The 13,291-nt window shown below is 36.8% G+C and overlaps 2 protein-coding genes across 5 annotated transcripts in view; one reads left to right on the top strand and one right to left on the bottom strand.

Moving 5' to 3' along the window:
* The window catches only part of LOC131660573 (uncharacterized), a 46,003-nt gene extending 39,673 nt beyond the window's left edge, over positions 1-6,330 (top strand). For 3 of the 4 annotated variants that reach the window (XM_058929831.1, XM_058929832.1, XM_058929833.1), the window contains 3 exons: positions 3,723-3,808; positions 4,374-4,473; positions 5,685-6,330. In XM_058929831.1, the coding sequence (XP_058785814.1) occupies positions 3,723-3,808; positions 4,374-4,473; positions 5,685-5,750 (252 nt within the window). In that variant the 3' untranslated portion in view covers positions 5,751-6,330. The remainder of the gene's footprint in view (positions 1-3,722; positions 3,809-4,373; positions 4,474-5,684) is intronic. The other variant, XR_009300976.1, reaches the window with a different exon arrangement.
* Positions 6,331-12,677: 6,347 nt separating this feature from the next.
* On the bottom strand, positions 12,678-13,043 carry LOC131657678 (uncharacterized). The gene has a single exon (XM_058927046.1). The coding sequence runs from the start codon at positions 13,041-13,043 to the stop codon at positions 12,678-12,680; it is 366 nt and encodes a 121-aa protein (XP_058783029.1).
* Positions 13,044-13,291: the final 248 nt, after the last annotated feature.

Here is a 13,291-nt window from a genome sequence, read left to right as displayed (position 1 = left end):
CTTCCCGAGTCAGATAGGGGCTCCCCCTGATTGGGTAGGAGTTTGACACTTGGATCCATAGGAGTATCAGCTGGTTTAGCGTTCAACAAACCTGTTTCTTCCAAAATATCCATAGCATATTTCCGCTGAGAAATCACCAAACCATCTTTAGATTGGGCTACCTCAATACCCAAGAAATAGCGGAGTTTACCAAGATCTTTTGTCTGAAATTGATTCGAGAGATGTTGTTTTAACTGGAGTATTCCCTGCTGATCACTTCCAGTTATGACAATATCATCCACATATACAATAAGATAGACACACCCTTGGGTAGAGTGACGATAAAACACAGAATGATCAGCTTCACTACGGACCATACTAAACTGTTGTACGACAGTGCTGAATCTGCCAAACCAAGCTCTCGGAGATTGCTTAAGACCATAAAGCGACCTGTGTAGCCTACAAACCATATCTGAGGACTCCCCCTGAGCAACAAATCCAGGTGGTTGCTCCATATATACTTCCTCTTCAAGATCACCATGTAAAAAAGCATTTTTGATGTCAAGTTGATGAAGAGGCCAATGTCGAATGGCTGCAATGGCTAGAAGAAGTCTAACAGATGCCATCTTGGCTACAGGCGAGAAGGTATCACTATAATCCAACCCAAAAATCTGAGTGTATCCTTTGGCTACCAAGCGAGGCTTAAATCGATCAATCTTACCATCTGGACCAACCTTCACTGTATAAAGCCAACGACAACCTACTAAAGATTTTCCAGGGGGTAGAGGGACCAGTTCCCAAGTACCACTGCTTTGAAGAGCACACATTTCGTCAATCATTGCTTGCCTCCACTCAGGGTGAGATAATGCTTCACCTGGAGTGTTAGGAATAGAAACAGAAGACAAAGAAGACAAACAAGTATACTGCAGAGGAGAAAGACGATGATAACATAAATCAATATAATGTGGAGAAGGATTTCGTGTTTGACGTATACCTTTTCGAAGGGCAATCGGAAGATCAGACTCAGGTTGCGGGATCGGATCCAATGATGGCGAAGGCGTCAGAGGAGAGTCTGCAATGACCTCAGGGACATGTACTGTCTCAGGGATAGGTACTACCTCAGGGATAGGTGTGACAGACGTGGGTTGACGACGGTGATATGTTTGAAGTGGGCGAGAAGTGGGGGGGTCAACCGTAGGGCTAGAGTGATGGTGGATAATGGGAAATGGGACTTTCGGAAGAGGTGTGGGAGTACTATCCTGAAGGGGTTCCGGAGTTACTTGGCTGGACTCGAAATATGGAACAGACTCGAAGAAAGTAACATCGGCCGATACGAGGTATCGTTGTAGAGTATGTGAGTAGCAACGATAACCTTTTTGGGATCGATGATAACCAAGAAAGACACACTTTAGTGATCGAGCTGATAGTTTATCAAGACCAGGAGAGAGATTGTGTACAAAACATGTGGACCCGAAGACTCGGGGAGGAATTGGGTGAAGTGGGGAATTGGGAAAAAGGATTGAATGGGGGATTATATTGTTAAGGACTGATGAGGGCATGCGATTTATAAGGTAACATGCCGTTAGCACAGCATCCCCCCAAAATCGAAGTGGAACTTTACCATGGAGAAGTAGGGTCCGAGTAGTTTCTACGAGATGCCGATTTTTGCGTTCGGCTACCCCGTTTTGTTGAGGTGTATGAGGACAAGATGTTTGGTGGAGAATACCATTGCCGGACATAAAAGTTTGAAATTGTTGGGATAAGTATTCACGAGCATTATCACTTCTTAAGGTACGAATAGACACACCAAACTGAGTTTTTATTTCTTTATAAAATTTTTCAAAAATAGAGAATAATTCAGATCTATTTTTCATTAAAAATAACCACGTGCAACGTGAAAAATCATCAATAAAGGTGACAAAATACCTAGACTCAAGTGTAGAGATAGTACGCGAGGGACCCCAAACATCAGAGTGAACTAAAGCAAAAGGGGATGAAGCTCGTTTATTGACTCGATTTGGAAATTGACTACGAGTGTGTTTCCCTAACTGACACGACTCACAATGTAAATTAGACACCTTCGATAAACTTGGCACCAACTTCTGTAATTTAGGAAGACTAGGATGACCTAACTGAGCATGGATAGTGAGTGGGGAATCTTTGGCTGAGCATGCCTGAGATGACACTGAGAGGTAATAAAGGCCTTGAGACTCACATCCGACGCCAATCGTCCGTCCCGAATTCCGATCCTGCAGGGTAACATTACTATTAGTGAAAGTGACAATACAATCAAGAGACCGAGTTAAACGACTGACTGAAAGTAAATTAAATGGACAATTAGGTACATAAAGAACCAAAGTAACAGAGAGAGAAGGTAGAATTTGAACAGTACCAATCCCTTCAGATCGGGTTTGAGAACCATTGGCAGAAGTTATAGTAGGTAAGAAACCCGAGGTAGAGAGGGAAGTAAAAAGATTTTTATTACCAGTAACATGATCAGACGCACCAGAATCAAGGACCCAGGATCCAAGAGAAGATGATTGAGAAAGGCAAGCAGATGAATTACCAGTGTGTGCAATCGAAGCAGTATAATCTGAGTTCTGATAATTTTGATACCACTTGAGAAAATCATCGTAGTTTGGTGTAAAGTTCTGAGTAGCCATGAGTATCAGATCTGGAACAGTTGCACGGTGGCAAGTGGGGCGATGGAAAAATCGTCGGGATCGACCGAATCGGTGGAGACGTTTCTGCCGGTAAGGTTAGTTAGCCGGAAGGTTGCCGGAAACAATAGCAGCAACAACGAATGGCGACGGCGACCGGAGAAAATTGAAAACAGATGCCGAAATGAGTCACGGCAGTGTATGGAAGGCAAACCGGAGTTATGACACGGTTTGCCAAAAAATTTCTCACCGGACGACAGTGGGTCAACCGGGTAAAGCACGGTAAAGATTGTCTCTCAGTAGGCTCTAGATACCATGTTGAAATACGAGAGACTAAGAGACATTTGAATAAACCGTGTGTTTTGTAAAGCACTACGGAGACTTTATTATATATAGAGAGATTACAACTAATTATATGATATAGTCGATGTGGGACTATTCTATATACAAATATTATCAACACTATATATTTACAAATATCAACAAGATACATTTTTGTAACATGATTAAATAGGGTAAAAGTTGATTTTTTTTGCTTATAATTTGAGACAAAAAATGAGTTTTTTTGCGTATAAATTTGGACCGAGGGAGTATATGAGAAGTCTGTTGGTTGAAAACTGCACTACATGTCCATGGGAAGTACCTTTTAGCTGCCAAGAGCTTAATGTTGGAGTCGGTCAAAATAATTTGAGAATGCAGTTTGAAGTTTAGAAGGTTTTTTTTTAGCAAAATATTCTCTTTTCATTTTTTGTTTTCACTTTTAATTGCAAAATTACCCTTTGTTTCACACCTGTTGCTGTCTTAAAATATTTGTATAGGAAACAGTGAAAACAACACTTTTTTTCTTCTTCTAGTTTTTATAGTTTCTTGTACAAATATTTGAAAGCAGGGGAGAAGTTATAATTATGAAATCAATAGTTTTTTTCTCTCAAACCAAACAAATCCTAAGATGGACCTATCCACTTTGTCTATGATTTAGTGTTAAATGATTCAAGATCCTCCAACAGGATAAAATAATGTGTTAGAATAAGTGAACTTATTTTAAAGAAATTTTTACCAGCTTCAACGATCTTAATGGTGTAGGTTTTGGGTGCTGCAATAAATGTATATGCTAATAAGCATAAAGAACGCCCAGACCGTCTAATAGACATGTTAACTAGCAGCCACAGGTGATTTTTTTTTTTTTAATTTGTCTATTTTTTTAGTTATTTGCCTTCATGCACTTTCAGTTATGTTGTTATTCGGGAGTTTTATATAGAACTGTTTAATATATTTATAAATTATTTGGACACAGGCATTGCCTAATTCGTGCAGGTGACTCACTTAATTATAAATTTCACATATCCTTTTCTTTATTATTTTATTTGGTTTACATAAACAGTTTAGCTGTTGCAGATTTCGCTCCTAAACATGAGGAATTCAAGTTACTGTCTCCTCTTCTTTGTATATTTAGTTAGCCACATTCATTCCAAAATAATAATACAAACTTTCAGATAATTAAAATAGGTGAAAATGCTTTTGTTGGTGATGTTATCAATCATTATTCATTGACTGTTTTTAGTATTGATCGTTATTTTTGTCATTGTTCAAAAGAGAATTATACAATCTGTATGGGACTCAAATGCTGCATGAGACATCATGTCATGTCTCATGTGCCTTCTGCTTAGATTTTTTTCCGAAGTAATTCAGTAACCATGGTGACATATTTATTATATTTTTGAATTGGGCATGCAGGAAAGTTCTTGCTTGTGTAGTTTGTGGCCGTTTAAAAAGTGCATTTCAAATTGCTTCGCGAAGTGGAAGTGTGGCTGATGTTCAATATGTTGCTCATCAGGTGAACTTTTGATTAATTTTGGCATCCTCTTTTGGATTTATGCTTTTAAACGGAATTAACTAACCAGCTCTATTCTACGAAACGACCTCAGTTCACACTGAATTCTAACCTACAAAGGCCTATCCGCATAGGATTGAGCCTTTCTGTTGGGAAAATATCTGCTATAAAAAATTGTGAATCTGCTAGGAAATCTAAGTTGTCAAATTATGGATAGCTTACCCTGCCACCTCAAGGCAGGAGCTTTAGCTTGATAATCCTGACTGTATCACATGGAATATCTAACCTTTCTCCTTGTTTCCCGTTCCTATGAATAACAAGGATCACCAATTTACTATAGCCATTGTTATTCATAGCCAACTTAGTAAAAAAAGGATCTATCAATTTTCCCTGATTATAATAATAATCAGAACAATAATAATTTTATTTCTCAAATAAGAACTTGAAAGTCATAATTTACAGAGTTTGTCAAAATCATTTTTTACGGCGAAGTATGTGTTTGGATGGGTTGTGAGTTTGTCAAAATCATGGTGGCATAGTTATTTTGTAGAAGCTCTAAACTTTTGCCAAAATTGCAGTGGCTCACTGGGTATCTGACCATCCCACCGTCAATCCAAACATATAGGAACCCTAAAATCATCAAGTTGATGCATTCCATTACACAGACTACCGTAACCCTGCTCCACCTTTAAAAAAAGAGGATCATACTGTTAAAGAAAAATTAACAACTGGAGTTCATTTTGTTTAAATTTAGTATTTACATCTATACTTTAGAATTGGTAATGACCATAAGAAAATTCCCATGTCTCTACTTCTCAATGATATAAGAGCCCATTTCTAGGACACTCCTTGGAAAGAAGTTAATGCCAGATTCAAACATTAGTAGATTTCAATAGTTCAACTTATTCCTTCCTTCTCATCCCTTTTCTAGGCCTTCGGACTTGTTGACATAGTAAGTGGTTGATGGCTAGCTTAACCAAAGGACATGTCACATCCTTTAGTTCCCACAGTGCATCTTATGAGATATCAATTAAAAAGTTGAGACATATTATCAGCTTTTTAGTTTTGACGGGTCCTACATGCCCTTCGATTATGAATATCATCGGAATCTCACATATCAGGGTTTTATCATTACTACTAATTTCATGGCCTGGAAACATTTTGTTTTCTTCAAATGTTCTAATTATCTTACCTTTATATCGATGTTGTTGCAGGCACTGCATGCAAATGCACTTCCTGTGCTTGATATGTGTAAACAATGGTTGGCACAGTACATGTAATCCATTGTTGGCAAAATTTGTGGGCTATCCAATGTGCATGTTTATTGTTGCACCAGATGTCTACAAAGCAGGAGTTAGATCACGGTCATTAATCAAGAGAAGCGAATAGGACCAAAGCAATGAGAGCCAAGTATTAATTAAGAGATCTTATTTTGTTTCATTGATTCCAAAGCTTCTAGATTTGTTGAAGCAGGTTTCTGTGATCTGTTGTGGTATATAATCATCCGAGTTGGTCCAACTTATGTATGGTACTGCTACCTTGCTAGGTTTGGAGGATCAATGGAAATAAATCGTACTCGACTTGAGCAAAAATTGATGCATTTCTATTCCTGAATCTTATTCAAGCACTGAATTTGGGCCCACCTGAATGCCAACAATGTTGATACGGGAAGGTTTTTTCCAGCCAGCTCAATTGATTTCTCTATAATATTGCATTAGAAAGGAGGAATGTACATTGTAAAGCATTATATGGATGTTTAGTTGTGTAGAATATTTGTACATGAATTTTGAGCTTTTATCAATGTATCAAGAGTAAGTTGTTGTAAAAATGTCAATCTGAGTGTTACACTCTTTACCATCATTGTATTTTTTTAAAGTGAATATTAGTTTTGTTTTGCTGAAAGCTATACTAACACACTAAATCATGGGTGGATCATAACTTCTGATTCTGTTAAATTGCCCCTTAGTTTTTGTAACGGTGGTTATCTGTTTGCTCTTGGCTGCCTTTTATATTTAAATAATGGATGGATAGTTTGTAAATATATTCTAGAATTTTCTAGACTGTTCTAGTATATTCCATTGTATTTCGTTCTCATTATTCATAATTGCAATGTTTCAACATGTCTATCAGAATCTTGTACTTTTTCTCTTTTAATATGATTTTCGAAGTCTAGAGGAATTAATTTGTCATTCCCTCACTTATATCACCTTTCATATTGCATGCTTTTACTATCATACTAAGGTATGATATTCAAAGGCAATTTTTTTCACCCTTATATGTTTTTCCAAATCTCTGGTGAAAAGTGAAAAAAAAAAACACTCCCTTAAATTTGGAGATGCATTTTCGGAGCACCATAACAAAATAATCACGAATTGTTGAGCTATTTTCAATATGGAAAATTTTAATTGAGAGATGCATCTCTGAATGTGTTTTAGGGTTTGTTCATAGATGTTAATCGAAAAAAATATAAATAACCAGTATTTAAAAGAAAAATACAAAAAAAAAAAAGATTTTGGGATAAATTACCTGGGTAACAGGTTTGGGGGGTGCCCTACAAATAGGAACCACCCTCCATGGCGGCAATGTGTAAATTTTTAGGTGTATGCGCCACCCTATGTGGCGCCTTAGTTCAAGGAGAACTCGAATTTGCTACAAGGAGGCGCCTATGTATATATTTTATACACAAGAGCCACCGAGCCATATGGGGTGGCTCCTATGTGTTAGGGATTTTTCTATAAATATACCTCCAATTCCCCTTCAATTTCCACACTTTTTCTTCACCGTTTTCTCACATTCTCTCTGGTTTTTTTTGTCATGGCAGCCTTGTCGTTTTTTAAGAGAGATGGTCATGTTTGTTTCTGTAAAACCTCCGATTAAAATGAAATTTTGGAACATTCATTTCATGGACCGTTTGAAGAGGTTGTTTATGCGATGATTAGATGAGGAGTATGAAGCTCGTGAAAGTATAGGTAACACTTGACAATTTTTTTATTTAAGTTTGTTTGACAACATCAATAAAATTAGAAAATATAACTGGGGGTCTGCCGTTTTGGATATGCTTTTTATTTCCCTCTGTAAGAACGTAAAAAATGATACTTGCATGTTTTATGGATGCGCGTTCTTGCTCCAAGTATGGGGTTGGTGGAGAATGTCCACACTAGCCTCTGCAAACGACGACCACTACATGTTCTCTTATGCAATAAAGTAAACATAAATTTATTTCAATTTTCTCACTCTCTTCTAGAAAAAATTGGAAATAACATGTTTTATGTTTTTTTTTGTTTAAGGTTTTGTGTTACAGCATTGGATTACATCAAGAATTCGAGGAGAAATATCTTGCTGTATCGACAACTTTTGAATCACCTACGACCTGAGGATGTATGACCACTAAACTTTTTAAGAATCATATTTGTAATATCAACCATCTTCCAAATAATATATTGTATTCTTTTTTCCTATGCAGTTTTTTTGGAGACCATATATGGGTCTTCAACATAAGCCGAACCCTAATGATGAAGCTGTTTGGACTACGACAACACGTATCATATGGTTCCACATTGTGGAGATGCACCAGAGTGACCGTGTGAAACACTAGTTTGACATGCGTCAAGAAATCCCGACTCCCCCAACGTCTTTGGGCGAATGGCATCTCCAAAGAGTGAATCACCATTGGAATGTTCAAGATTGGAAAGAATTCGCTCCCAAATATTGTCAGATGTGGAAGGACCGTCGCCGATTTGTTCTCCGGTTCCCCGTTGCCCCATTTTCAATGAAACCAACAGAAGAGTACATGAGTTGGTATATATCACTCTTGAACCGTATGTGTCTGACCCGTACTACTTGCACAACCCCCGTCAACAAATATACAACCAACAACCACCTCAACAACGCCAACCAGGTCAACAAAGCCAACGCCAATACCAATACCAGTACCTTTACCAAGTGGATTATCAAACTCCATGCCAACAACAAAGTCAATAGTCCCAACACCACGAGGCAGGCCCATCCACATCCCATACTAGCCCCGACTTTGGCCCATATGAGGAATACGACCCAAACGATCCAATAATCCCACAATCGTCACTTTACCGTAGCACCAAACAACAACCAAATAGCTCCACCACACCTTAAGCAACAATGCCTTTTTACCAAGGCAATTCAAGTGCGGGGTGCTACCAACCATATATGGCTACCCCACCACCCTACCACCACGACAAAACTTTGATGGCATGGGGATCCGACTCTTTAACAGTAGGATCGAAAAGTACATGGACAACGAGCATATGGAGGGGCTAAAACAAGGCCCACCTGTCCAAACACAATAGGAACCTCAAAGGGGTAGGGGTCAACAACGTGTTCAACATGTTCGGGTAGCGTCTAGGTGCGGAACCTATTGCTGTTACGGTGACAATCATCATTAGAATATTTGTAATTTTTTTAAATTTGTAATGCATGTTTTATTATTAATATATACATTTTTGTATTTTTTATTATTTATTAAATAGTTAATTTTATATAAAAAGAAAATTAAAAAAACTTAAAAAAAGGAAAATGGGCATAGGCTCCCCCCCACATGACAACCCTAAATGGGTTTACACGTTGGTGCCATGGGTATAAAAATTTACACATAGGCGTCATGGGGGTGGCTCTTATGTGTATGGAACCCCCTAAACCTGGTTACCTAGGTAATTTTTTCCAAAACTTTTTTTTTGTAATTTTTATAAAAACATGTTATTGGCATTTTTTTCCAAATTAACCATTATTTTTAAATTAAGGGAAGTTTCTGGTGATGAATCTCTGAATGCGTTCAATGTATATAAAACGTGCGCTAGACCTTCCTACTTCTCCTTTATTCGTTGAATATTTTACATCCCCCATTAAAGCTTGAGAGCAACCTGCGTAAGTCTATTTTTCAAGCAACATAAGTACCTCTACTTCAATCTTTTGAATCCCAATTTACTCTACTTACAACATTCACCATTATTCATCCTCATCAACACTTTGTCTGAATAAGCTTGTCATTTAATTTTTCTTACTTTTGAATGATGTATTGAGTAAAATATGTTATTTTTGATGCATTAGTGTCATACCCTAATTTTTCCCCAAGCATTCATTCATCGAAACATTTGTAACATAAGTTTAGTTAGTCATTAGTTAGTTTAATAAAAGTCATCATTTGATCGACTTTTATTCTGTTTTAAATTTAAAAATTGAGTTAATTGTATTTCATGCATTTTCATCGTCTTATGCCTCTTTTTAAAGCAATCCTAGGTCATATGAATAAAGTTTTGATTCTACAAGCACATAGTTAAAAGCGTTTGACATCGTGCAAAAAAATAGCGGGTAAAATATTTCGAGTTTTGATCTTTACCAGATTATTTTATGAAACTCAGTTGCACGTAGTTTATTTTAGTGTGCTCGTTTTATTTTTCCGATGCTGTTTGCGGTCATATTTTTACCTATCAGAGTCTATTTAATCAGGTATTTTTATTTGCATTTTTGAACTTTTTTTATTAAACTTCATTGCGAGTATAACATTTTAATATATTCATTTTATTTTTCGGATCAAACGCGCGTCTGACTATTATTCGTTCCAGTCTCTATTTTTTATTTATGTTTCCTAGTTTATGTTTGAATGAGTGTGATTGTACTGTTAGTTTTGAATGAGTGTGATTGCATTGACAATTTCTGTTGAGAAAAACAATAGTTTCTCAAAATGCCTCTTCATCAATTTTTGGTGGACGCATTAGTGTATTTCACTGAAAAGAAAGAGCTCGTGCAGTTCTCCATTCCGGACGGATGTTGGAACCTCCAGGCATTGACATCCTGGTTGAATGAAAAGTTGCCTGATACTGATAACAGAGTGGTGAGAAAGTTCTTGTACCGTAAAGATTGGAGCATGGATGTTAATGGAATGGTAAGTTACAACGTTGTTGAGTTGAAGTGTGATGCCGATATGAAGGCCATGTGGAAATCATACTTCTGTAGGATAACTAAGGGGACATTGAGTTGGAAGCGCATATCACTAGATCTGTCAGCAGCGTCATGAAGATGCTTGAATGTCTAGAATCATCAGCTAGAGTATAAGTTTTAAAGTTTTAATGTTTTAAGAGATGTTTGTTGCAATTATTCCAAAAAGGTAATGCTTCAAAAATATGTTATAATAAAAATAATTTGATTTTAAGTCACTTATGCTAAACTAACATATGCTAAACAAGTTTGAGTCAACATAATACAAATAATACAACAATAGTTTAATTTTGAGTTACTTTTGCTAAACTAACATATGATGGTAATACAGGCGAAAGTTGTAGCCAAAGTTGAAGACGTCCGACAAATCCTAACATCCAAGATATCGTAACTTGAGAACGAAACTTCTTCCAATCTACTGTGACTAGTGGCAGTGGGAATCCATCTTTCATGTTTACTTGATTATAAAATAAAGTAAAGTATGTCATATATTAAAAAAAAAATAATTATGCCCCTTATTTAAAAAGCAAAATTTTAAATTAACTACCTGAATCCAATGATTATTGTTGACAAAACCAATGCAGTAAATAGAGGCAGCTGGTGAATGTGAGGTTGTCGTAGGAAACAAAGTCAAGCACGAGTTTCCTAAATGCACAAGAATAACATTATAGCGATTCTCTATCAAATAACCCATGTCTGGTAGTGTCAACCATTTCTCTGGTAGCTGTAGACCAATGACTTTATCATCAATCTTTCTCTCACTTCAGATAACCGATCACCGAACAACTTCTCATACAAACTCTTCCTGTTTTTATCTCTAGTTTCCATGTCCATGTCTCGACGAACAATTGCCCAACCAACTTCACTATAACCATGCAATGATTCTAAATCCGCAATTACCATCTAATTCAACATTAACTACCTCTGCAATATATGGCATAATATGACTTGGAAACTGAAGAGTAAATTAATGCTTCTTTGATTTTGATTGCTTCTTTGATTGTAACTATTTCTTCGAAGTCTGTGATGGTTGAGATTGCCTCTGTGAAGATTGAGATGCTTGGTCAACATACTCTGATATAAAGGATCCCTATAAATATCATACCCATCTGGTTTCTTCCCTTTCTTCTTCACTCCTTCATTGGTTTTTATTTTCTCAAGTGGTGGACACATTGAATTTGTTATAGGGTAAGCAAGTTCAGAAACCTTACTCTTTAATGCTTTTTACACAACAGCATCTAGTGATCTAAACCTTCTCCAGAGTTCATCTATTGCACTACTCATATCCACCTCTGATCCAACTTCTTCATCTACATGCAACTCACCTTCCATACTTAATTTTCTCCAATGAAGATGAATATTATCTATTGGTATCGGAATTCCACCAAGAACGTATCTTCCTAACTCACAAGCACAAGGTCACCCATAATTTGTTCTATTAGTACAACCACATTTTTGCCTGTTACTTCCAACATTATCAAACTTTAATTACTCTTCAGCAATGCGTCTCAAAGCAGCTCTCGATACAAAACCTCGCAGATTACCATAAAATGGACTTATGTGTGCGTGCTCAACCTCATAAAAACTTTTTTTTGAAAAGAAGCTCGAATGTCGCCTACTTGTAACTTCAGATTATCATTCAAAGCTTCCCTACATTTGACCATGTCACTGATACTATTGCCTATCATCTGCTGTAACTTCCAATGTACAGGCTAAAAAATAATGCATAATAAAAATACTAAAAAATATGACATATCGATTAGAGGTGGTGTTACCCAAATGAACCACTCGATTAATCCAAGTTCCAACCAAACCGGCCCGCGAACACCCCTACTCATCACTAGCCCATACAACATCCATCCATAATGTCTCTATCGTCTCTTTCATGTCATTCACCACATATTGCTTGCATTTTGCACCAATATTTTTGTTAATGTGAAATCGACATAGCAAATTAATCGTAGGAAACACAACTTCAACTGCTTTCATCAAAGCAAGATTTCATCCGTCAAAATCACTTGTGGACACAAAGCTTTCTTCACAAACAATTGCTTCAGCTTATCCAAGACCCAATAAAAACTCATTGTCTACTCACACTCCATATAAGCAAATGCAACAACAAATGTCAACTCAGTCGATGTCATGCCAACAATTTCAAACAAAGGCTGTCTATATTTGTTTGTCTTATAAGTGTAGTCCATAACTAAGACAATAGGAAAAATATTCAGCAACTTTACCTAATCTGGATAAGCCGAAAAAATATCTCTCACAACTTCAGAGTCATCTCTTTTTCTACTCCAGTAAACGTTTGCATCCTCTATAAGCTTAAGCAAATATTGTATTTCACTTCTTGGACTTCTAATCTCTTTTTCTATTACACTCTTGTGCTTATATACTTGTGTGATTCGAGTGACATTCTCAGGATCTCGCTCTTTCAACGAGATCAAGATGTGTCTAGGTAGAACATGTCTCTTTGTCAAATCAACAACATGCTGTTTCTCATATGTGTTCAACCTACCAACAAAGACATGGCCTTCTAATCTATCAGGTAATCCATGATTATGAACTCCACATTTTACATCAACATTCCATCCCAGACCCATCTTTTGCTGGAGTCGGCCTGATTTTGAATGGACATCCACATCTCTTAGTTGCACTTTGAGTTTCACTTTTGTCCTTGTATTTCCCCCCTTTATCGTAATCAAATATTACTTTGTTGCTTCTTTCTCTCTTACCTGTTTCGGTGTCTGAACGAGTGATAATAACACTTACTTTATTTCTGATTCCAACCTTTTAAATCCATATGATAACCTCTTCTCGTGTACATAATCTTTGAGCACTTGTGAATACA

This window comes from Vicia villosa, linkage group LG3, assembly GCF_029867415.1.
Source record: "Vicia villosa cultivar HV-30 ecotype Madison, WI linkage group LG3, Vvil1.0, whole genome shotgun sequence".
NCBI lineage: Eukaryota > Viridiplantae > Streptophyta > Magnoliopsida > Fabales > Fabaceae > Vicia > Vicia villosa.
Note: the sequence above shows the minus strand (reverse complement) of the source record. Positions and strands in the feature narration are given on the sequence as shown.

What these genes read in the sequence shown, in the direction of transcription:
- LOC131657678 (XM_058927046.1), bottom strand. Translation starts at nt 13,043, where the DNA reads ATGGGTCTGGGATGGAATGTTGATGTAAAATGTGGAGTTCATAATCAT.